General features: G+C 43.9%; 1 protein-coding gene across 1 annotated transcript in view; it reads left to right on the top strand.

The window, feature by feature from the left end:
- Positions 1-6,784: 6,784 nt before the first annotated feature.
- KIF5C (kinesin family member 5C) overlaps positions 6,785-24,620 on the top strand; it is a 155,394-nt gene continuing 137,558 nt past the window's right edge. The window contains exon 1 of the mRNA XM_020893429.2: positions 6,785-7,320. Coding sequence (XP_020749088.1) covers positions 7,195-7,320 — 126 coding nt within the window. The 5' untranslated portion in view covers positions 6,785-7,194. The remainder of the gene's footprint in view (positions 7,321-24,620) is intronic.

The following is a 24,620-nucleotide window of genomic DNA, read 5'->3' as shown; positions in this document are numbered from 1 at the left end:
CTTGTCCTGAAAGCACATTGCACCTCTTAACTTCTTTTTGGCTGCACCGGGTCTTAGATGCAGCACTTCAATCTTCAGTCTTCAAATTGCAGCATGCGAACTCTTAGTTGTGGCATGTGGGATCTAGTTCCCCGAGTAGTGACTGAACCCGGGCCCCCAGCATTGGGAAGGTAGACTCTTAGCTACTGGACCACCAGGGAAGTCCCCATACCTCTTCATATAACCATGAGCAAAATTCAGGACAACAGGACTTGACCCAGCCCTGAAGCAGATGATGCCTTTACTAGGACCCTCAGGGATTCATCGCTTCAATGGGAAATTCACGTTTGTTGAATAAATGAGTAAATAATGCATGAATGCATGAAAGACATTTATTGAGTTGCCATTTTGAGCCTATCATTATGCTGGGCCTTGGAATAATTCCCTTAATACATACTTTTCTTTCTTCTTCTCATGTTTTCTTAGAAGTGGTGATTCTCCCAATCTCTTCACAACTTTTCCTGGACTTTATTTCCAAGCATTTGGGCACATACTTCTCTTTCAATTCTCACTTATCCAGAAGAGATGGTATTTTCAGCACCATTTCAACAGATGGTATAAAAAATCATTCAGGGTAGCTGAATATCTTTCCCAAAGTCACATAACTTGTTAGCAGCAGAATGAATGAAAAATGCAGGTCCAAGGGCTTACCTGGTGGTCCAGTGGTAGGATTCTGTGTGTCCAGTGCAGGGGACTTGGGTTCAATCTCTGGTTGGGTAACAGATCTCACATGTTGTGGGGCCTGGCCAAAATAAATACATAAAAGAAAGAGGAGAAAAGAGAGAAAATGAGCTTCAAATTTCTATTCAAAAAATGTAGGTCCCGAGCCCCAGGCTCCATCTACAAGGCAAGATCATTATTTCCAGGTTCATGTATTCATTCATTTGTCCTTGCCATTATTTCACGTGATCACATTGGGCATGGACTGATCATCCAGAAAAAGTTTTTATAAAGCATATAAATACTGCATGATCTCCACAACATAGATAAGGGAGCAAGACATATTTAGCAGAAAGAAAAATACTGTGTAGACAAAGGAACTAGAGGACAGAACCAGACCACAGTAGGAATCTCACTGCAAGTTAGTAGAGCTCAGGTACCAAATCAAAGGGACTGACAGCCTGAGAGAGCAGAGACCTCTGTGGGCTAGAGTGGTTCAGGAAGCTTTGCTGAATATCAGTTGTTCCTTCACTATTAAAATAGTTTAAAAAATTGAGATAAAATTGACACATAGCATTGTATTGATATATGTATGTATTGTGAAACCATAAGTTTATTTAACATCCATCCCCATACATAGTTATAAATTTTTTTCATGATGAGAATTTTTGAGATTTGCTCTTAGCAACCTTCAAATATGCAATACAGTATTGTTAACTATAGTCACCATGCTGCACATTATATCTCTAGGACTTATTTATCTTAAAGACATTTTTTTAAATTGGAGTATAGTTGCTTTACAATGTTGCATTAGTTCCCGCTACACAGCAAAGTGAATCAGGTATTCATAAACATACATCTCCTGTTTTTTAGATACCCTTCTGACTTAGGTCACAGCTAGTGCATTCAGGTATGACCTAATCAAATCCCTTATGATTATAGTGGAAGTGAGAAATAGATTTAAGGGACTAGATCTGATAGAGTGCCTGATGAACTTTGGACAGAAGTTCGTGACATTGTACAGGAGACAGGGATCAAGACCATCCCCATGGAAAAGAAATGCAAAAAAGCAAAATGGCTGTCTGAGGAAGCCTTACAAATAGCTGTGAAAAGAAGAGAAGCGAAAAGCAAAGGAGAAAAGGAAAGATATTCCCATTTGAATGCAGAGTTCCAAAGAATAGCCAGAAGAGATAAGAAAGCCTTCCTCAGCAATCAATGCAAAGAAATAGAGGAAAACAATAGAATGGGAAAGACTAGAGAGCTCTTCAAGAAAATTAGAGATGCCAAGGGAACATTTCATGCAAAAATGGGTTCGAAAAAGGACAGAAATGGTATGGACCTAACAGAAGCAGAAGATATTAAGAAGAGGTGGGAAGAATACACAGAAGAACTGTACAAAAAAGATCTTCGTGACCCAGATAATCACAATGGTGTGATCACTCACCTAGAGCCAGACATCCTGGAATGTGAAGTCAAGTGGGCCTTAGAAAGCATACTACGAACAAAGCTAGTGGAGGTGATGGAATTCCAGTTGAGCTATTTCAAATCCGGAAAGATGATGCTCTGAAAGTGCTGCACTCAATATGCCAGCAAATTTGGAAAACTCAGCAGTGCCCACAGGACTAGAAAAGGTCAGCTTTCATTCCAATCCCAAAGAAAGGCAATCCCAAAGAATGCTCAAACTACAACACAATTGCCCTCATCTCACACGCTAGTAAAGTAATGCTCAAAATTCTCCAAGCCAGGCTTCAGCAATACGTGAACCATGAATTTCCAGATGTTCAAGCTGGTTTTAGAAAAGGCAGAGGAACCAGAGATCAAATTGCCAACATCTGCTGTATCATCGAAAAACCAAGAGAGTTCCAGAAAAACATCTATTTCTGCTTTACTGACTATGCCAAAGCCTTTGACTGTGTGGATCACAATAAACTGTGGAAAATTCTGAAAAAGATTGGAATACCAGACCACCTGGCCTGCCTCTTGAGAAATCTGTATGCAGGTCAAGAAGCAACAGTTAGAACTGGACATGGAACAACAGACTGGTTCCAAATAGGAAAAGGAGGATGTCAAGGCTGTATATTGTCACCCTGCTTATTCAACTTATATGCAGAGTACATCATGAGAAACGCTGGGCTGGAGGAAGCACAAGCTGGAATCAGGATTGCCGGGAGAAATATCAATAACCTCAGACATGCAGATGACACCACCCTTATGGCAGAAAGCGAAGAAGAACTAAAGAGCCTCTTGATGAAAGTGAAAGAGGAGAGTGAAAAAGTTGGCTTAAAGCTCAACATTCAGAAAACTAAGATCATGGTATCTGGTCCCATCACTTCATGTCAAATAGATGGGGAAGGAGTGGAAACAGTGTCAGACTTTATTTTTTTGGACTCCAAAAATCACTGCAGATGGTGACTATAGCCATGAAATTAAAATTAAATTTCCTTCCTTGGAAGGAAAGTTATGACCAACCTAGATGCATATTAAAAAGCAGAGACATTACTTTGCCAACAAAGGTCTAGACAGAGGTCTAGGCTATGGTTTTTCCAATGGTCATGTATGGATGTGAGAGTTGGACTGTGAAGAAAGCCGAGTGCCGAAAAATTGATGCTTTTGAACTGTGGTGTTGGAGAAGACTCTTGAGAGTTCCTTGGACTGCAAGGAGATCCAACCAGTCCATCCTAAAGGAGATCAGTCCTGGGTGTTCATTGGAAGGACTGATGCTGAAGCTGAAACTCCAATACTCTAGCCACCTCATGTGAAGAGTTGACTCATTAGAAAAGACCCTGATGCTGGGAGGGATTGGGGGCAGGAGGAGAAGGGGACGACAGAAGATGAGATGGCTGAATGGCATCACTGACTCAATGGACATGAGTTTGAGTAAACTCTGGGAGTTTGTGATGGACAGGGAGGCCTGGCGTGCTACAATTCATGGGGTCTCAAATAGTCAGACACGACAGCGACTGAACTGAACTGAGTGGTAAAGAACTTGCCTCCCAGTGCAGGAGACATAAGAGACACAGGTTTGATCCCTCGGTGAGAAGATTCCCTGGAGAAGGAAATGGCAACCCACTTCAGTATTCTTGCCTGGAAAATCTCATTGGCAGAGGAGCTTGGTGGGCCACAGTCCATAGGGTTGCCAAGTCAGACACAACTGAAACGACTTAGTATGCAGCACAGTTCACATGCAGCACATAGGCACAGAGCATTGAGTAGAGTTCCCTGTGCTGAACAGTAGGTTCTCATTAATGATCTATTTTATACATAGTATCAATAGTGTGTATATATATATATATATATATATATATATATATATGTCAATCCAAGCCTCCCAATTCATCCCACCCTTCCCTCCTGCTTTGGTATACCCATAAATTTTTTTCTAGGATTTATTTATCTTATAGCTAGAAGTTTGTACCTTTTTAAAAATACATCTATTTACTTATTTGACTGTACTGGATCTTAGTTGTGTCATGTGGGATCTTTAGTTATCACAAGTGGGATCTAGTTCCCTGACCAGGGATCAAACCTCAGTCCTTCTGCATTGGGAGCTTCGAGTCTTAGCCAATGAATCACCAGGGAAGTCCCAGAAGTTTGTCCCTTTTGACTTTCTTCACCCATTTCATCTCCCACTTTGGCAACCTACCAGTCTGGTTTTGGCCGCCTACCAATCTGTCTGGTTTGTTTTTCTTCGATTCCGCATATAAGTGAGAGCGTACAGTATTTCTTTCTCTGGCTTGTCTCACTTGGCCTCTTGATGTGACTGCTCATGAATTTCCCTCTGGTCACATGGGTTTTTCACTGTCCTGGGCAGGTAAATTTAATCTGACCTTCAGACTGTCCCTTGCTCACCTCTTGCCTGCATATCTTCTGGTATCAGATAATACCCTTTTGCTGAGAGTCACAGAAAGCTGACTTGAACAGGCAAATTTACTGGCTCAAGAAAGAAGTATAGAGAAGGGTGTGCTTTTTGTTGTTCAGTCTCAGTGGCTTGATCATATAATCAAAGACCCAGGAGTTTTGGTCTATTGGTTCTGTTGTTCAGAGCTTGGCTTTATCGTAAGCTTTGTTCTCCACACAGTCACAAAATGTTTCAGTAGCAATTGAATATGGAATGTTATCCTCCAGACAGGGAAAGAAATTTTAGGAAATAGAATGCCTTTCCAAAAATTTGGCAAACTTTTCCTCTGTCTCCTTGGCTTCATCCTGCCCATCCCTGAGTACGGGATTTTGATGAGACTAACCAAAGCCATGCCCAGAGTTGGGGACATTTGTCCACAGTGTGTTCTAGCTTCTCAGTAGGGAGGGGTAGGATGGGTGTCAGGTAATTAACCAGTGATCTCAATGCCTCCCTCCCCCCCACTTTTACTCCTTCCCCTGGGGAAATCTATTACTAATTTGTTTGTTTCTCCAGCTTTATTGGAATATAATTGACATAATGTTGTGTAAGTTTAAGGCATCTGTTGCTGCTGCTTAGTCACTTCAGTCGTATCCAACTCTGTGCGACGCTGTGGACTGTAGCCCTCCAGGCTCCTCTGTCCATGGAATTCTCCAGGCAAGACTACTGGAGTGCGTTGCCATTCCTTCCTCAAGGGGATCTTCCCAACCCAGGAATTGAACCCAGATCTCCTGCACTGTAGGCAATTCTTTACCACTGAGCCACCAGGGAAGCTCAAGTTTAAGGTATACAGCTTGTTAATTTGATACACTTATAATTTGCAAGAGGATTATCACTATAGTGATCTAAACCTACATTGTCTGTGTGTGCTCAGTTGCTAAGTCTTTTCCGACTCTTTTCGACACCAAGGACATAGCCCATGAGGCTCCTCTGTCCATGGTATTCTCCAGGCAAGAACATTAGAGTGGGTTGCTATTCCCTTCTCCAGGGAATCTTCCTGACGCAGGGATCGAACACATGCCCCTTGCAGTGGAAGCACTGAATCTGAACCACTGGACCAGGGAAGTCCCAAGTTCTCCTTTAGACTCAGTGGCTCTGGGTGGATTTCTATCACTTTCCCTGGTAAGAGCCCTAGTATACATACTAAATAGGTATGAATGCTTGACTTCAGGAGAGTAAATGCTTAAAGTACAAGAAGCAAGCAGAGCAAGAGGTGAGTTTAAATAGAAGAAGCCACAAGTAGTTTGGAGTGTAAATGTCAAGACAAGAAGCAGTAAGAGATGAGGCTAATAAGTAGACAGAAATCTGATCGTGGGACCTGGATGTAGTTTGCAAAGAACTTTGGACTTGATCATGTATCTTCATTCTACAGGATTATAAATTGGTGTTAGGCAGAGGGTCTGTAAACTATACAACGTGTGTGTGTGTGAGTTGCTTAGTTGTCTTCGACTCTTTACCACCCCATGAACTGGAGCCTGCCAAGCTCCTCTGTCCATGGGATTCTCCAGGCAAGAATACTGGGGTGGGTTGCCATTTCCTTCTCCAAAACTATACAATAAATACTAGTAATTAACTGGGTGTTAAAGGTAGGCTTCAATTGTCCCTAGACCCTCTGAAATAGCATGAAAAAGATTTGTGGGTATGTACAGGTTTACTTGTCTTTGTTTCCTTTATGGAAAAGGTCCCTAACTTTCATTAGATATTAACGGAGTTCCTGACCCCAAAAAATGTATGAACAAGCTTTTTCAGGAATTACTGGCTTCAAATATCCATGCAAATCTCATTTCCCTTCTCATTTCCTCACAACGCTTAAAAACTGTTGGGCACAAAGAAAATGCTCCACAACTGTTAGGTTGGACACGGTCTTAAGAGGGGACTTTCCTGTGGGATCATGAAAAGACGTAAGGAGATAATATAGGCCTTGTTAGTTATATAGAGATTTTAACCGGTAATATTGGATGTGACATCCATCGTGTTATTGACTTGGTCAGCCACCCAAGATCTGCAGGTTCTCGGAAGCGTCACCCTAGGCACCGCCGCTATCCCTGAAAGCCAGCTCCAAGTATCCAAGTCTTTTCACCCGCAGGTGCAGCGACTACAAGTCCCAGGATGCTTCGCTCTCGGAGCCTGAGCGAGGGCGGGGCGGATCCCCGCAGTGACGTAGCCGACCGGGGCTGTGCCGAGGCAGGGCGGGGCGAAGGGGCGGGTCGGGGAGGCGACCGGGCGCGCTGGTGCTGATGCAGGATGGCTGAGCTCGCAGGAGCCCGGGAGGTCTGAGCAGGGAGAGGCTGGCTCCCTGCGCATCGCCTCGTCCGCCTGCCGCGTGGTCGTGGGCAGGTGGGCCCGGGGCGCAGCGCAGGGCCAGGGAAAGCAGGTCTGCAGCCGGCTGGGCCAAAGGTTAATAGGCTGCCCACCTACAAGGTGTCGGAGCGGCCGGAGCAGCCCAGCCCGCCGAGTTCGCGATGACCTGCTGAGAAGCGTCGCCTAGGCTGCGGGAGGCGGCCTTGTTGCGGGCGGTGCGGTTCTGAGCCACTTTCCCTCGTTGTGCGGAACCGCGGCCCCCCACCCATCCCTGCGCCCCCTCCCTGCCGCCGGCCGAGATGGCGGATCCAGCCGAATGCAGCATCAAAGTGATGTGCCGGTTCCGGCCTCTAAACGAAGCAGAGATCCTCCGCGGGGACAAATTCATCCCCAAATTTAAAGGCGAGGAGACCGTGGTGATCGGGGTAAGTGGCTGGGAAGTCTGCCCTCCCTAATGCTTCGCGCCCCAGCCCGCGCCCCGATGCCCCAGGCCGGGCAGAGATGCTCGGGCAGCCCTTTGGACATCCATTGGGGGCTGCCCTCTAGGGTGGACTTGACGAGAACCCCCCACCCCGTAGTTCCCTCCTGGGCGAGTTGAGGGTCGACTGGAGGCCCTGGGGCGGCCCCAGGTGGCGGGGGTGGGGGTAGGGGGCGAGCAAGGGTTCGGCGCCGCCATTGTTATTGGGGTGGGGGCCCGGGTGGGTCTATTGTTCCCCGCCCTGGCCACGTCGCGTGGGTAGTGTGTTCGCGCTACTCTCAAGCTCAGACTCCCCTTAAAGTATGAGCTCTGTAACCCACAAATGATTCCAGGTATCGTTAAGGTTTATCGAGCACTTTGCCTCTTCTCAGTTTTGGTAAAAGAAGGAAAAAAGCTACTGGAAAAATCCTAGCCTCTGCACCGAGCTCCCACAGCCGTGTCGAATTGGCTCCCCGCGGCGTTTCACCTTGCTCTGCACGCGGAAGGCGGGGGCTGGGGGAACACTGGTGGCCTCTCTAGGAGGCTTCGTGTGTCTCCTCCTGCTTCCTCTCAACCCAGGCTGTCCTGACTTGGACCTCGAGTCTCACTCTTCCCCGGTGGGGCGACCCCCACCTGGTGTCCGCAGACCCTCGGGTGTGTTTCACGCTGGGTGGTGAGGAGGCTGTGCGCCCGCCCGCCCGCATCTGTGGGACCGGGGGTCCCAAACCGAGCCAAATAGCCTCTGTACCCAAAGAACAAGTTACTTTGTGTGACTGGGGCACCCTCGCTTTTGATCTCCCTTCCCAAGTTTCCCTTCCCCAGACTTGGCTCCATTTCTGCAGCGCGGTTGCTGGTGCGGGGAGGGAATACCGTTGGGTTTTAGTTCTTAAAGGAATATGTCAAATGAAATAAGCCAGCTTTCCCTGCCCCCCACCCCCACCCTTCCCCCTCTGTTCCCAGCGTGTGTAGCTGACGGTACCCTCTTTGTATGCGAGTCGCGTGGGGAGGGACCGAGTTAATGGGAGCCTCCCGATCCCTGCTGACACGTTCCTGGCAGCCTGCTCGAGGCTGCTGATGCAGCCTTCCCGGCCTCAGCATTGATTAAATGATGTCATCCCGATTACTGAGCATGCTCAGACTACCCCCTCCCTCCTATTTTCCCCCAGTGGCAGGGGTATTTAGGTCAAGTGATTGACAGGTGACAGTTTACTTAGGGTCTCTGCCGGAGTCAGGTCGACCCTTCTTAAGCACCAGAGGCAGACATTTGCCTGCCCAAACAGTCCCAGCATCTTTGCCAAGGCTGTGCCGCAGTCCCTGTAAAGGGCCCCGGGGACTAGCAGGTGCTGGTCGAAGCGGAAGGCAGGCTTTCTTCGCGGGAGGAGACTGGAGGCAAGGCTCCAGCCTTGCCAAAGGGCTTCATTGTGTACCTTCCTTAGAATGGCATCTCCTCTTGAAGACCTCTTCTCTCCTCCCTATTTTCACAGTCATCAGAAAACCGTGACCTCCAAATGCTGTGGGGGTGGTCGTTCATCCTGAGAGCTGGCCTGTGAGGCCAGGAAGGAGGGGTTTTCTATCTGCTTAGTGTTAAATTGAAGAAAAGATGTATGCTACCATTATTGATGAGGAAGAAAATTCTATACTTGATGGCTGACATTGGATAGTGACATATCTATGGCCAGGACATGGGATGGATAGTAGCTTGTTGGTTACGCATCTAAGCTGGGGTCATCCTACAGGCTGATTTGCTGTTTCCTGAGCCAGCCTGTGGTTTGGATAGAACGGGAATTACTGGGGACATCTAGCCCTGCCCCTTGTCTGGTAACAGTTTTTTAACCAATAATTGTTCAGTCCTAGAACATGTTCTGGTGACCCTATTTTTTCAGAGGTTTTAAAGAGAGGCTCAAGTTGTTTCTTTTCTTTCTCCTCCTCTCCCTCCTACTCCGCCTTCTTCCTCTCTGACCCCCTCTTTCTCCGTCTTCTAAGGGTAACATACCAGGACTAATGAAGTGGAGTAATAGATCATCCCTTTGATCTGTGTGCAAGGCAGAGATCCTTAATTTTATGGTTATCCTTCCTTTATGACACTACTAAAGTATGTTACACAAATGGTTGTGGATGTGAATACACATGTAGCTCTTCAACTGTAAATCTGGGGTAAATTGAAAATGTTTTATCTTACTATAATCCTTTAGTACAACACTATTCAGTTTTAAGATAATTTTTTCTTTGAAATAAAGCATTCATATAGAAAAGTGTTTTCATAAGTGTATATTGCTTTATATATATATATATATATAAAGTAAACACTCCAATATCCACCTCTTAGGCTAGGAACCAAACATTTTAGGACCCCAGAAGTCCCTCCCGGTCACTAACTCCCTCTGCCTCAGAATAACTGCTATTCTGACTTTTAGTTTAGGTTTTTTTTTTTAAAGCTTTAGCTCCGTAAAACCACACAGTATGTTCACCTCTTTGTGTGAGTTCTTGTGTTCAACATTATGGTTGTCAAATTGGTCCACGTTGTGATGTGTGGCTGCAGTTGGTTCATCTTCATTGTTCTGTAGTATCTTATTATATGAATATACCACAATTTATTTATCTAGTAACTGTTGGTAGTAACTGTTTGGATAGTTTCCACTTCAAGGCTAATACAGATGGAGCAGCTATGAACATTCTTTTATGCATCTTTCAGGGAGTTTGGTACAGAACCGAAGACTGCCAGATGCTGAAGGATGTTGGGACTTGAGTTGGCATGTGCTAGGACCCTTCCCATTCCTACTTAGTAATGTGTAACTAAAGGAAGTGACAGTACTTGCAGCCTGTATCACCCTTTGTCGACTGAGTAGAAGGCTCCCAGGTCAATTCAGCTGGAACCAGCCTACCTGGCTTGGGTGCAGGTGGAGGCTCTCTTAGGTGGGCTCTCCCCTCCTTCTTGCAGGAGCATAGATTGTGGGGATGACCAAAGAAGCCCAGAACCCAATAGGGATGAATGAAGAATGAATATCTGTGCAGTTAACTGTGAGTCCAAATTCAGAATCTCAGAAATTCTTTTTTGTTTTTGAAACTGGGGTGATTGTTTTTCCTTTAAAGTCTTATTCATTTCTTGTGGAGATGTATGCTGAGAGGAAGATTTTGCAGGTGGGGTTCCTAGATTTCTCTTTTTTTAAGAATGTCATCTTGAGTGCATGCTTAGTCACTCAGTCGTGTCTGACTCTGCGATGCCATGGGTTGTGGCCCGCCAGGCTTCTCTGTCCATGGGATTCTCCAGGCAAGAGAACTGGAATGGGTTGCCATACCCTTCTCTCGAGGATCTTCCTGACTCAGGGACCGAACCCAGGTCTCCTGCATTGCAGGCGGATGTTTTACGGCCTGAGCCACCAGGGGTGAAGCTTGGAGAGATTATCTCTGTCATTCTTGCTTTTTTCTCCCCCCTGCTCCTGTGCAGAACTTTCTTTCCCTGACTGCCCCAGCCACAGTTTCTTCCACTGTGAACACTTGCAGCACTCATTTTATATGTGATCTCATAATTTTTTGCCTAGATTATCATCTTTTAATTTTTAAGAGATTCTTATTTATTTTAAAATTTTTTGTTTATTTTTGGCTGTGCTGGGTCTTTGTTGCTGTGTGTGGGTTTCTCTAGCTGCAGAGAGTGGTAGCTTCTCTTGTTGAGTATAAGCTCAGTGCTGGTGCATGGGCTTAGTTGCTCCGAGGCATGTGGAACCTTCCCTGAGCAGGGATTGAACACTTGTCCCCTGCGTTGGCAGGCAGATCCTTATCCTCTATGCCACCAGAGAAGTCCCCTAGATTATTGTTAATTTTGATCCTGTGTCTAATGACATTGTAAAGCAGGTGTAGAGCCAAGACCCATTCATATTTTGCTTCCTGTACTTCTCAGGGTGTTACCCACAGACGGCACTTATAAATATTTATTGATCTCTTTGTTGAATCTAGAAATCTTTACCTTGGTGTATTTTAATGATTTTATGGACTTTTCATTGACTGTAGGCTGTGGGGAGTAGTTTATTTATTATTTTATTTTATTCTTCTTTTGTGACATATACTTTTTGTTCCCCCAATTATTTTTATTAGTTGGAGGCTAATTACTTTACAATATTGTAGTGGTTTTTGCCATACATTGACATGAATCAGCCATGGATTTACATGCATTCCCCATCCCGATTCCCCCTCCCACCTCCCTCCCCATCCCATCCCTTTGGGTCATCCCAGTGCACCAGCCCTGAGCACTTGTCTCATGTATCCAACCTGGACTGGCAATCTGTTTCACAGTTGATAATATACATGTTTCGATGCTGTTCTCTCAGATCATCCCACCCTCGCCTTCTCCTATAGAGTCCAAAAGTCTGTTCTTTACATCTGTGTCTCTTGTGGGGAGTAGTTTAAAAATAATTTTAAAGAGATGTACTATGTGCTATCTCTTAAATGTCTTGGTAAAGAACTGTATTCAACCTTGTTAAAAATTAGGTCTGCTAATGACACTTGTGATGAGCTAGAAGTGGAGGGTGGGGGTGAGGGGCACCACATTAATTCTTTCAGAGAAAAATACTGGATTTGGAGCATTTCTCAGAACACTTCTTCATTAACTGCTAAAAATCCTGGTGAGTCATCCATTACTTTGAGCTCTGCCTGTTGGTTTTGATGCATCTGCATTGACGGAACTCTGTCTTGAGAGGGTTCTTAGTAGGGTTCTTTGAAATAGACTTTCACATGTCAGTTTTGGGCTTTCCTCTTGTTTTCATTCCTGGGAAAGCAGGTCTTGTTAACCAAGGGTTCCTCCCCTGAGGCAGTGTAAGTTTTGACTTGTTTGACAGTCAAAGCAAAATATTAGCCACAAACCCTGAGCTGGCCTTTGGCATGGAAAGTGGCCTTAGGATCTAGGAGGTTAAATTAGTTCTGGTCAATGGATGGGCAGGGAAGTCAGGGGTGGGGACAGAAACCAAATTCCAAGCCTGAGTTACTGTTGTGGAGATTATGGGCTGAAGATGTCAAGAAATATGGCTAGAACTTTTCTTTTTGTCCGTAGTCATGATTTTTAAAAGCAAGAATATTTAAAAATTTATACAGAGTAAAATCACTCTTTTTGGTTTATAGTTCTATTGTAGGGGGTGTGAAAAATACATAGAATTGTGTAGCTATGCTGTATTAGTTTTCTGTTGCTGCTATAACAAATTATCGCAAATTTGAAGGCTTAAAATGATACAAATTTATTATCACACAGTTTCCATAGGTCGTGTGAACAAAGAATGACGCCTGCGGTGGTGCACCCTGAGGGGAATTCAGGACAGAGAAAAAGGGATACTGGTCCTAGGTAGTTAAGATGCATATCAAAGGAATGTTTTCAATTAGTCCAGACTCTTTCATCTTCCCATACACAGAAAAGCACTAAAATCATTAACTTGAGATGTCTGTTTTTTGTGATTAGCAGTAATCTTTTGATGTTCCACTACTTACTTTCTTTTTTTTCTTTAACCCCCTTCAAAATCTCCTGTATATTCTGGCTCCTCTCTTATTCTTTAGAACATTCCCTCAGAGCTATCTGAGAGGCTGCCATCTCCTGCTCTAATCCTCAGTAACTGCCTTAAATAAAACATAATTCTCAACTTTTAGGTTGTGCTTTTTTTTTTTTTCAGTGTGCAGAAGTCCATCAAGTCAGCTGGTTTCTCTGTTTAGAGTCTTACAAGGTCAAGACCAAGGTGTTGACAGGACCATGTTCTTTTCTGGAGGATCTGGAAGAAAATCCATTTCTTTGCTCATTCAGGTTTTGGCAGAATTTGATCCTTGTGGTTGTAGGAATGAGGTCCCACCCCTTGCTGGCTGTCAGCCTGGGGCTGTTCCTAACTGCTAGAGGCCTCTCTCAGGTCCTGGCCATGTGGCCCCCTTCCTGTACCTTAAGAGCCTAGGGTGGGTTGATTCCCTCTCATGCTTCAAATCTCTTCTGCCTCTTCTTCCATGGCATATCTTTCTCACTGACTCCTCTGCCTCCCTCTTCCACTTTTCAGGGCCCACCCGGTTACAGTGAGCCCAGCCAGATAATATGGGATAATGTCCCTTTTATAAGGTCATCTGATTAGCAATCAGTTCAATTTGCAAATTTCCTTTCATCCTGTAACTTTCATATATTCACAAGTTTAGTGTAGACACCTTTTGGACCATTATTCTACCTACCATATACCACCATACTCAAGATACAAAACAGTTTCATCACTCAAAAACACAAAACCAAACCCCCAAAATCTCTCATGCCATCCCTCTGTAATCAAACATCCTCCCCTCTCTTAACCTCTGGCAACCACTTATCTCTTCTTCTACATAACTCTGCCTTTTCCAGATTGTCATAAAAATGGAATCATAAATTTAAATATCTTTTTGTGATTGAGTCCATTGAGGTTTATGTTGTTGTTCCATGTATCAATTGTTTATTCCTTAAAAAAAAGTTAATTACTTTTTATTGCTTAGTGGTATTCCTTTATACAGGTGTATCACAATTTGTTTATCCATTCACCTATTGAAGGACGTTTGGGTTGTTTCCAGTCTGAGATGATTATGAATAAAGCTGCTATAAACCTTACATATGGGTTCTTGTGAGTATAAATTTTTATTTCTCTTGGGTAATCAGCCAGGAGTGGGATTACTAGATCATACCATAACTGTATGTTTAACTCTAAGAAATGGCCAGTTTTCCAATGTGGTTTAAACTAAAAAGTGGTAATATTTTATGCCAGACTTTTTAAAGAGTATATTCATCACTGTGTCTAAGTGAGTATTAACAGTAGTGTTTAATAGTGTGGAGATATGTTCTTCCTAAATTCGAAAGTGTTTACATCACCTGAAAATGAGTTCGTGGTTTCCTGTAAAGCTGCCCTCTGAAATCCTGGAATGAGTGAACACAAGAGAGTAATTATAATCTGGCGTGTGTCACTGGAGGCTACCCTTGTTTGCGGTGAGCACACGGTTGGTGCTACAATAAAGGATTGGGGTTGGTAGAGGCATTGGGGAGAGTCAGACGGAACTGCCTGTGAATTCACTAGGTCACTTTGGGGCTTTTTTCAGGTTGCTTAGCTTTCCTGGGGCTCAGTTTGGTCATATTTCAAGTGGAGATAATTACTTAACTCACAGAATTGTTGGAATGAAATGAAATGAAGTGGTCAAAACAGGGTCTGGCACAGAGAAATGCTCAGCATATGCTAATTATCTCTCTTCCTCTTGTAAGTTTCCTCATTTTCAGAATTAGCCTTGCCCCCCCCCCCAAATTACCACCCTTAATTCTGGCTAGTCCCTGAAGACCCTTCTTGCATCCTTGTTTCCTAGCCACTAGTTCACACCATTCTTATCTGTGGAATTCCTAACCTTCACAAGGCAGAGCTCAGGTTCCATTTACTTTCTGCAGTGATCACATATTGGTGTGTGCACGTGCATGTGTGCTTGCGTCAATATCCTCTTTGTGTAAATTACAAGCTTCTTAGAAGCAGGAGCTGGTTTTTTTTTTTTTTTTAACATCTTTGTGCTTTTTACTGTCGTTGTCAAGTTGCTTAGTAAGTGTATCTTGATTGACAGTTCTGTCTTCCCCTGTCTCCTTGCCTAGAATCAAGTCTCTCTAAATGCCAATTTCTGCATTTCCTTGAATAACTTGGGCATCACTGGGGATTTCCCTCTGCCTCCACCTGTGCTTCTCTGGCCCAACTCCCTGGTTTAATGACAGGGTTTTGCCTCCTTGACTTTTCTCCTCCCTTTAGAATAGGAAACTTCCCCCACCTTTGGGTTCCCTTTAGTACCTGTCTCAGATTTCTCACCTGTGTCTCCTTATTAAACAAGCGAAAACAAAACTACCTACTCTCTAATGGTTTCTCTTGAGTTAAAAAAGAATAGCTCCTTGACAGATCAAATTTCAACTGATTTCTCTCAGGTTTTCCGTAAAGTCCTTTCTTTGTGGCCAGGAAAGCTCCTCCCTTAACCTATTTGCTGCACATCTACTGAGGTCCTTTTACGAGGAAAAAAGCTGTTGAGTGTGTGGTTACTTGAAAATGCTGCAGAACTTGAGAGAAAATAGAGTTGTAAATTCATTCTACCATCCCCAACACCAAACTTGGATGTGAGGCAGACAGCCCAGGACCAACGCCCAGCTCTGTGACTTCTTCGTTTATGTACTTGGACACATGGCCACACCACACTAAGTTTCAGTTTCCTGGCCTGTGAAATATGGATGATAACACTCTCCACCTTATAGGATGAGCTGATGCATATAGACTGCCGAGTTCCGAAAATGTACGCTGTTAGAAGACCCACAGTGGTTATTTCTCTGCACACTGGTCAGATTAATTAGGCTTTAGAAAGCTTAAGACCCTTCATAGGTTCCCTGGTCTCTTCAGGTTGTGTTAAAGAAAAACTTATTCTCACATTTGTAGATACAGTAAGGAAGACTGTTATAGTATGGGTTGATACTGTTCCAGTAGGGGAGAGAAATCAGGGTCAATTTCAAGTACAAGTGGAGCAGGTTGGTGGGGCGCATAGGTGGAAGGACAGTCACTAAGAGAGATGTGAAACGTATGGGGGATTCTTGGTACAGGCAGGCCAGATATTAAGCTTTTAAGATAGAAGCATTGAAGTATCTAAGGTGATGAGGTATTGATGGTGATTAGGGGTGGGGGGGGGACCCTTTCTAAACTGCTTTAGGAGGAGTCTTGCTCAAACGGGACTCTGCAAGGTCAGACATGGAAGTCCAAGTTCAAGGCCCAGTTGAGGAGGGCTCAGAGGAGCCTGATGAAAAATATGGTCAAGGAGAGAGTCTTGGTCATTTGGAACCCAGGTTCTTCAGGGGTGCATTCGAGACCTTCCATACTCTGGGCCCATGTACCTTCGTGACCTCACCCTTTATCTTGTGTTCCATTTGTGCTTCAATTCCCCTAGGCTTCTCAATGCCTGCCCTTCTCCACCACAGCTGAGCACACCCCACACACCTGGGATAACCATCCCTAAATTGTACCTGCGTGGCATTAGACTAAACCCCTTGCAGGGCAGGAAGCTTTATTGCCATCTTCAGTTCCTGGACTAGTACTTGGAGCAGAGTAGTTGCTCAGTATAAGATGTCTTTTGAACGCGGTGAAAGAATGCTGACCTTCCTAGGCTGTCAGATGTTCAAGCCTGGGTTTTTCCTTGGATTTTTATCTGTGACCTCTGTCCAGCTCCGGTGACTTTTTCCCTACTTTGACCATCTTCATCATTTTGTTGTTATTGTCTTGAAAGAATAGTTTTCCCTGGGGTCCTGACATATGCTCATTGAAAAAAACCTCAGACCATGCAGAAGAATATGAAGGAGAAGGTAAAAAGCACTTTTAATTTTATGAACTAGAAAGCATCATTGTTAACATCTTATTGTTTATTCCAGCTCTCTTCTATTTTATAGAAAACGCACTTTGTTTTAAAATGAAGATATGGTTTTATAAAGTCTGTTTTGAAAGCCACCATTTTACTCAATGGTATACCTCAGACATCAGCATTTATAAAAGATTATATATAATTTCGTTATGTGTCTAAAGTGAAAGTGAAAGTCTCTCAGTTGTGTCCAACTCTTTGCAGTCCCATGGACTGTAGCCTGCCAGGCTCTTCAGTCCATAAAATTCTCCAGGTAAGAATACTGGAGGGGGTTGCCATGCCTTCCTCTAGGGGATATTCCCAACCCAGGAATTGAACCCAGGTCTCCTAAGTAATACTTTATTTTCCACTGATAGTCATTTGATTTTCTGTTTTCTTTTTCTGTTATAAACAAAGGTGTGATAAACATCAGTTTATCAGTACACATCTCTTTGTGTCCTTGCCTGATTTTTTGTTAGAATACATTCCTAGGATTCAGATTTCTGGGTAAAAGGATATAGCTGATTTTAAGATATCCACAGGTTTTCAGAGGGAGCAATTTAGAGATGGTGAATTGTCTTCTATTTTATATCCTCACTGAGTTGGTGCCAGTTTGTTTCATAAGTCATCCCTTCATACCTGAGCTAGATTAAATCCTCAACAAGAGTGTGTACTTTGTCAGGCACTGTTAACCCATAGACCCAGGACATGGCAATGCCTTCAGACTTCCAATGTAAACCATAGGTTTTTGTAGGCTGTCTCTTGTCAGGTTCAGTATCGTAAAGGATGTTGTTTCTTGGAGGTGATCAAAAGCCAACTTTTTTGAGACAGAGAGAGATAGAGGTCAAGATTGTAGTCTTAAAGAAAACTAGGATGGATGTGTGCTTTCTTCTTAGAGCTAACAGTGAATGGCCTTTGATACCATCGGGCAACGGTAAGTTGAGAAGGGATATAATAGCCCTCCCCAAAAAAGCCCTGGAAAGGGCCTTTTACACCCTTCTCCTTTGATTACTAGGTACTCAGAAAAAATGTAAAATTTCAAGCACACACCAAAGTGGAAAGAATATAAAAATGTTTCCCCATGAGTCTATCAACCAGTTTCAGCTATCATCAACAAATGAGCTAATCTTATTTTGCTATACACCTCTAACCTTTTCTCCCCAAGTCACTCAATTATTGTAAAGTGCAATCTCATGTCACATTGTTTTATCCCTGAACTTTAGTATATGTGCTGCCTAAGCGGGTACTATTTTATCCCTAAACTTTTGATATCTCTAAAAGATCAGGACTCTTAAAACCACAGTAACATTATCTCAACTAAAATGTGCACAATTCTGTAATGTCAAATACCCAGACAAATTCTCCCCATTGCCTCTTAAGTTTCTTCTACAGTTGTGTTTGCTCAAATCAGAATACTGGGTACCATTGATTACAAGTGTGGAGAAAAAGAAATGCTTGTATATACCGACCCTGAAAGAAGAGGGAGGGAGGCTTCTGCTCTAGAATCATGTGAGGCAGTAGAGACACACACTGAACAGTCAGGGCTAATCAAGATTTTCAGCCTGTCTTCCTTAACAGTGGTCACGTCCTAGTTATGCTTTTTAATAAACCAACTCTGGCACTGCAGTGTCATCCAGAAAAGCTATTTAAAGAGCTGCATGCCTTATAGCTCTCCCTCACCCCTGAGTATCCCATTGCTTTAGTTGACTTGGATAAATATCACGAAAGCAGGCAGATGTGTTACTCATCTGTCTTCCAAGCTCAGTACTCACCCTTATAAAATTAGTGTGTGTGTGTGTTCAGTCCCGACTGACTCTCTGCGACCCTGTGGACTGTAGCCTGCCAGGCTTCTCTGTCCATGGGCTTTTCCAGGCAAGAATATTGGAGTGAGTTGTCATTTCCTCCTTCAGGGGATCTTCCTGACCCAGGCATCAAACCTGAAGCTCTTGTATGTCTTGCACTGGCAGGAGGATTCTTTACCAGTTAGCCACCTGGGAAACTCCATAAAATTGTTGCCAAGTGCATTTAGAGCAGTTCTTTTAGGTGTGTCTTGGTGTGTTACTATTTACTATCTTGTCAGTCAGTGAACACTCATCCTTTATGTGAATTGGATTCAGGAAAATAAATCCAGAGAGGTGAAGGGAAAACGTGTGAGAAGAGAATTCAGCGTAACACAGTACTTTAAGGAAAAAGGTTTGAAGTTCTCTCTCTTTTTTTTTTTAATTCCTTTTATTCCTCTCCCCCCGCCCCACCACCACCTTTTCTTATAAAAAAAGGGAGTTGGGTTGGAGAAAAAGTGCAAATAAAAACCAAATCCAATGATTGATACTTTAACTTCTCTGACTACAGAGTATGGTCATGAGAGCTGCTGATCAATAATGTTATTTTAGAAGCATTTTGTTTAAAGAGCTTGGTTACGCAATTCTCGGTTGGCAAATCTCAGGGACTCTCCCCAGGCTCTCTGACAAGAGCCGTCTCTCCCACTTGTAGGGCTCATTTTGCCTCAAGGGGAAATGAAGAACAGCCCGCTTCAGTCCTCTGAGGAGGTTACATCATAGTTTTTTTACTGAACGACCTGTCTGGTACTTCACTCCACTGAGTATTATTGACTTTCGTCTGGGAACCTGGGTAAATAACAACTCCATCTGACGTCAGAAACTTGGGGGAGTCTTGGGGGAAGGGACTTCTGTTCTTTCATAGCACCCTCTGCTCCATAGAGGAACAAATGCCCATTTGATTGGTCAGTGTCCAAACCTCTGTTGGTCCTGGTTACTGGTGGCAAGATCCCATAGGTAGCGTTCGGTTCCTTCCTGTGTCTGCCTCTGGTAAGCTGACCGCTGCAGGGTCTGGCTTCCTGGGCTGGCTCCCAAGGACTGGCTGTTTTTCCATCTCAGCATCACCCACTGCTGAATAGATAAGTAGTCTGGACCCACAGATTCAGGCCCATGTGGGCCAGACTCAAGGTTCAGAACAGGCTGGGCTGTGGGAGGCTGGGGTGGTGGGGTGAGGAAAATAGGAAGACTACATAAGCCTTCTTGCTGGAGACTGGCCAGGTTTGACATTGGGTTGATGCATCCTACCATCCATCCAGGTGGTACTTGGATACCTGCTCCATTCCTGTTCCTGTGTGGAGCAAACTCGCCCGCCCAGAAGGGAGAAGACTGTTAGGCAGAAGACTCTTAGGTGAGGCTTTTGGCATTCCAGGACCCCTGGTACTAATGTCATCACGATAGCATTGAAACTATCTTCTAACTACTAACAGTTTGTTTATATAATATTTGTGAAAGTAGACTTTAGAAGGGAAGTGCTTAGCTCTTTAGTAATAATTACTAAACAACACAACCTACTAATTATCTGCTCAAACAAGTGGGGAAAAAAACACCGAAGTACCGTATCCTAGAGTAAAGCTTGCTCGTGTGTGTTGTTCAATTTTCCTTAATGAATATGGCTCTTGGAAAACACTCGCTTGAGGATGTATTTTTTTTTTCATTAGAGTATAGTTGATTTACACTGTTATATTAATTTCTGCAGTACAGCAAAGTGATGCACATATATGTATATGCTCACCCTCTGTGATGGCCCACACTCTGTCTGTGGAGTGTCTTCTCTCTGAATCTGAATAAACCCACCTTTTACCTATCACTTTGTCTCTCACTGATTTCTTTCTGTGATGAGACATCAAGAACCTGAGCTTCGTTAGGTCCTTAAGCCACATACCATGGGTTTTAGCTGGGTTTGAGTCCTACCCACACCGGTTCAAGTCCCAAGCAGGGTTTTGGCTGGGTTTGAGTCCCAGCCACATGGGTTTGAATCCCAAACAAGGTTTTGGCTGGGTTTGAGTCCCAGCACATGGGTTCAAGTCCTAATCTGAGTAAATGGTTTCACTTTTAAAATATTCTCTTTGTCTTTGTTTTCTCTCGATTACTGTGATGAATTTAGATTTGGGGGAAGAGGGTTGTTTTATGGATATTCTTCAGTCTGTGGCTTCATTTTGACTGAGCGACTGAACTGAACTGAAGATTTAGAATACTTCTATTCGAAATATTTCTTCAAATACTGAATCTCTCTTATTCTTCTCCCTCTTCTCTGGCACTGCAATTACGTGTATGTTGGGATTTTAACTATGTACTATATGTCTCACACATTTTCCACCCTTTTAGGGGGCATGTGAGGGCTTCTAAGGTGGCGCTAGTGGTAAAGAATCTGCCTTCTGCCTGCCAGTGCAGGAGAAGCTGGTTCAATCCCTGCATCAGGAAGGTCCCCTGGAATAGGAAATGGCAACCTGCTCCAGTATTCTTGCCTGGAAAATTCCACGGACAGAGGAGCTCGGCAGGCTACAGTCCATGGGGTTGCAAAGAGTCAGACACGACTGAGCACACAGGATACACACACACACACACACACACACACACACATACACATTCTTTGTTATATTCGTTTCCATTATGGTTTATCACAGGATATTGAATATAGTTCCCTGTGGAGGATATATTTTAAACAATATTTTCTGATTTACACAAGTATCCAAGCAAGTGTGTAAAGGGGAAAATGTACAGCTCTCTTGCTTCCTTAGTTCTGTTAAATATAAAGAGGTAACACACAGGTTAACGTAAAACTTTAAGTGAGTGCTTTGTTACCCTACTTTTCTTTGTAAAGAGACGTTTTTCGGCCTTTTCGAGTTTTACTGCAATACTGTGCTGTCCAAAATGGTAGCCACCAGGCTCGTGTGACTCTTAAGCCCTTGAGTGTGGGTTGTCCAAATTGGGAAGTGCAAGAGATGTAAAATATTTGTAAACTGGCTTTCAAAGTCTCTGTACAAAAAACGTAAAATATTGATTTACTCATTTTTTGGGGGGTGGTATTTATGACATGTTGAACTAGTAACATTTTGGATGTACTGGGTTAAATAATATTAATGAAATAAACATCCCTTATTCTTTCTACTTTTTAAAATGTGATTACTAGAAAATGTAAAGGTACAGATGTGGCTTGCATTTTTGTCTGGTGTTATTATTTCTATTGGTAATATATTTCGATATCAGAGGGCTGCGCTAACATTTAGATGCCAGCATCTTAATTGTCTTGCGTTTAGTAATTTTGGTTCCAGTCTGGCATACTGAGGGATTATTGTGTGCTAAAGTCAGTTGTGCTAAGCATTGTGAACTTGCTGTGATAAGTGAGACGAGATCCCTGCCCCCACCCCACCCCCATCCCCAACCCGCCAGAAAAATAGGGTGTTGAGTGTCCAAAGAGAAGAGGAAACGGCGTTGTTGGAGTTAGAGAAAGAAAGGACATCCCACCTCAACAGGGGGATCCTTTGATCCTTACCTTGAGACGGGGTGGGAGTCTACTCTGCAAATGTAGTATTTGCTTCTTTATCTTCAGTTACTTTGCAGTGATGTATAGACGCTTTACAGATTGATGTTTTAAGTATTATTGAGAAAAGACCAGAGTGCTATAGCCGGGCGTCTCTCCTCTCTCCCTCGCCAGTACTGTGCCGCCGCTGCTTCCGGGGCAACAGCCCACCCTGACTTCTGTAATTAAGTACCAGCCACTTACAGCCTGTGTGTGATGTGGATTTGTGGTGCGTGTGTCGTGGGTGACACTGAGAACCCCAAACGGTGACAGGGTGCGGCGTCCTGGAAGGAAACACGGCACTGTGCCCTCCTCCCCGCCTGGCTCCCGCCGCAGGGCAGCCGCCCGGGGCACGGGGAACCCAGCCTGCGGCCTCGCCCTGCCCGCTGTGTGTTTTTTATTTCCGGCACGGCGGTCAGTCTGCCATACCCTGTCTCCATTCTGCCACTAATGCTGGGAATGATGGAACCTCTTGTCCTGGAAGTGCATTCCCCTTCAGCACAGGCACCCTCTGATGCCGTCCCTCCCCCCAGCTAAACAAAAGCGCCCGTGCCCATTAGGACGTCAGGGTGGGCAGCGCTGCGGAGGGAAGAATGCAAGGGAACGCTGCCTTTGTCGTTCACAGGTGCCTCTTTGTCCTGGTATCTGGGCGAGAGGTCGCCTTGCAGGTGAAGGCCACACAGATCTGTGCAGAAGGAGCTGGAAACTCTTTTATACCCATTTATGTCCCTGTTTGTCTGGGTTGGGACAGAATTGATTTTTCCTCCTTTGTCAATGGCAGAACTGCTCTTTCCCATGGTAACATGAAAGCATAGCAATAGCAAAATCAGCCATGGTCTCACCACCCTACACCATCCCTGTTAATTTCTTAATATCCTCCTTTTCCTGCTCTTGGTTGATACTTAAACATTTTGTAAAATTAATGTATTTCCAACCATAGATACACAATTCTGCCTTTAAAAAAAAAAGAAAAGAAAACAAAAACCAAAGCCTACTCCATAAACGGTTTTCCATGTTGTGTGCATCTTCATGGTTATGATGTTCATGGTGACGTAAGTGTGCTCTGCGCTGATAGATCCCAGTTGATCATTCAGCTCTCCTTTCCCCTTGCTCTGGGTGCTGGCGTAGTGATCGTATGCATGCACAGAGCTGTTTTCTTTTGCCGGGTTGTTTCTAGAGGATACCTTCTTCAGAAGTCAGTGTACTGGACCCAGTGCTGTGAACATGTGAATTGATACTGTCCAGTATTATCCTGTTGCTTCTATAAGGGGCTACCATCCCTATGGCCCCTGGGGATTTATGAGCTTCCCGTTTGGCAGAGAATTAATCTTTAAGGTAAAGGAGATAATCATTTGAGAGGGGGCTTACTGCAGTACAGTGGTCTGGGATTCATGTGTCTTGGGTTTTTGTTCAGGCGTTTGCTCTGATTTATATGAATTTTAAACTAAAAGTGTAACTATTCGGTGATCTGTTTTAGATCTGTTTTAGAATATTGCTGTCAGTGGGCACTTCCGGGGTCAGGCTGGCGACTGGGGAGTCCCCTGGTCTTTATAGATGAAGAAAGGACTTGGAAGGGTAGCGGTACTCTTCCTCCCAACATTCATCAGAATTGTTTGGAGGTGGTGATTTATACTTATCTTTAACTCAGGGCACTTCTCACGTGCTCACAGATATAATTATTCAAATATACTATAGCAGTGAACGAACCACAGACCTTCTCTACCCTAACAGCAGCACACGTAGGGATACATTTTGCTGAATGACTCAGGACATCTTGTAGGCATCCATCCTTCCAGGAGGTGTGGTGACACCTCACAGAAAGCATGACTTTATGCTTTGATGGTTTTGTATATCCAGGTACCAGCATGCTCTTCAGTTCTGTGGTAGCCCTCTAACCAGGCTCACCATCCTGTGGATATGAGACCTGGGATATGAGAACCTAGGTAGGGTAAACAAAAAAGACCTTGATTGCTTCTTACTTACACTGTAATACTCTTGGAAAACAATTCTCTGTTTGTTCTTCATTCTCTGTGGTCTTTTGAGCACTTTAGCTAAAATCTTCCAGATGTTCCATTCAGAGTATGTCAATTCTCTGCTCAAAACATTGAAGGACTCTCCTTTGATAAAATAAATATGAATTCATCAGCTTGTTCCTGAAATTCAGCAAAACTCTTCACAATACGTTCCCTCAGCCTTTCTCAAACCTAACTATACACTGTATCCCGAACTCGCTCTTTCAGGCATTTGTAAGGTGAGGTTCCTATCTCGTGGAGTCCCATTCTAATTTTTTTGTCCCCCTGAACTGCTTTCTCACCCTAGAAATTCACCAGGAGCCATTTCCTCTTGTCTCTAATCTTGGAAACCACATTTAGATTTGAGCTCCTTTCCAGGTTGAGATCTATTTGATTAATTTTCTTTCTTTTTTTAAAAACAGTTTTATTGAGGTATGGTTGCTATACATTGCTGATTTATTTTCATACTCTCAGCATATGATTCATAATGGGTGCATAGTATATGATGCTGTGTATGTATGACACTGAAAGAGTA

The sequence above is a fragment of the Odocoileus virginianus genome, chromosome 13, assembly GCF_023699985.2.
Source record: "Odocoileus virginianus isolate 20LAN1187 ecotype Illinois chromosome 13, Ovbor_1.2, whole genome shotgun sequence".
NCBI classification, from domain to species: Eukaryota; Metazoa; Chordata; class Mammalia; order Artiodactyla; family Cervidae; genus Odocoileus; species Odocoileus virginianus.
Note: the sequence above shows the minus strand (reverse complement) of the source record. Positions and strands in the feature narration are given on the sequence as shown.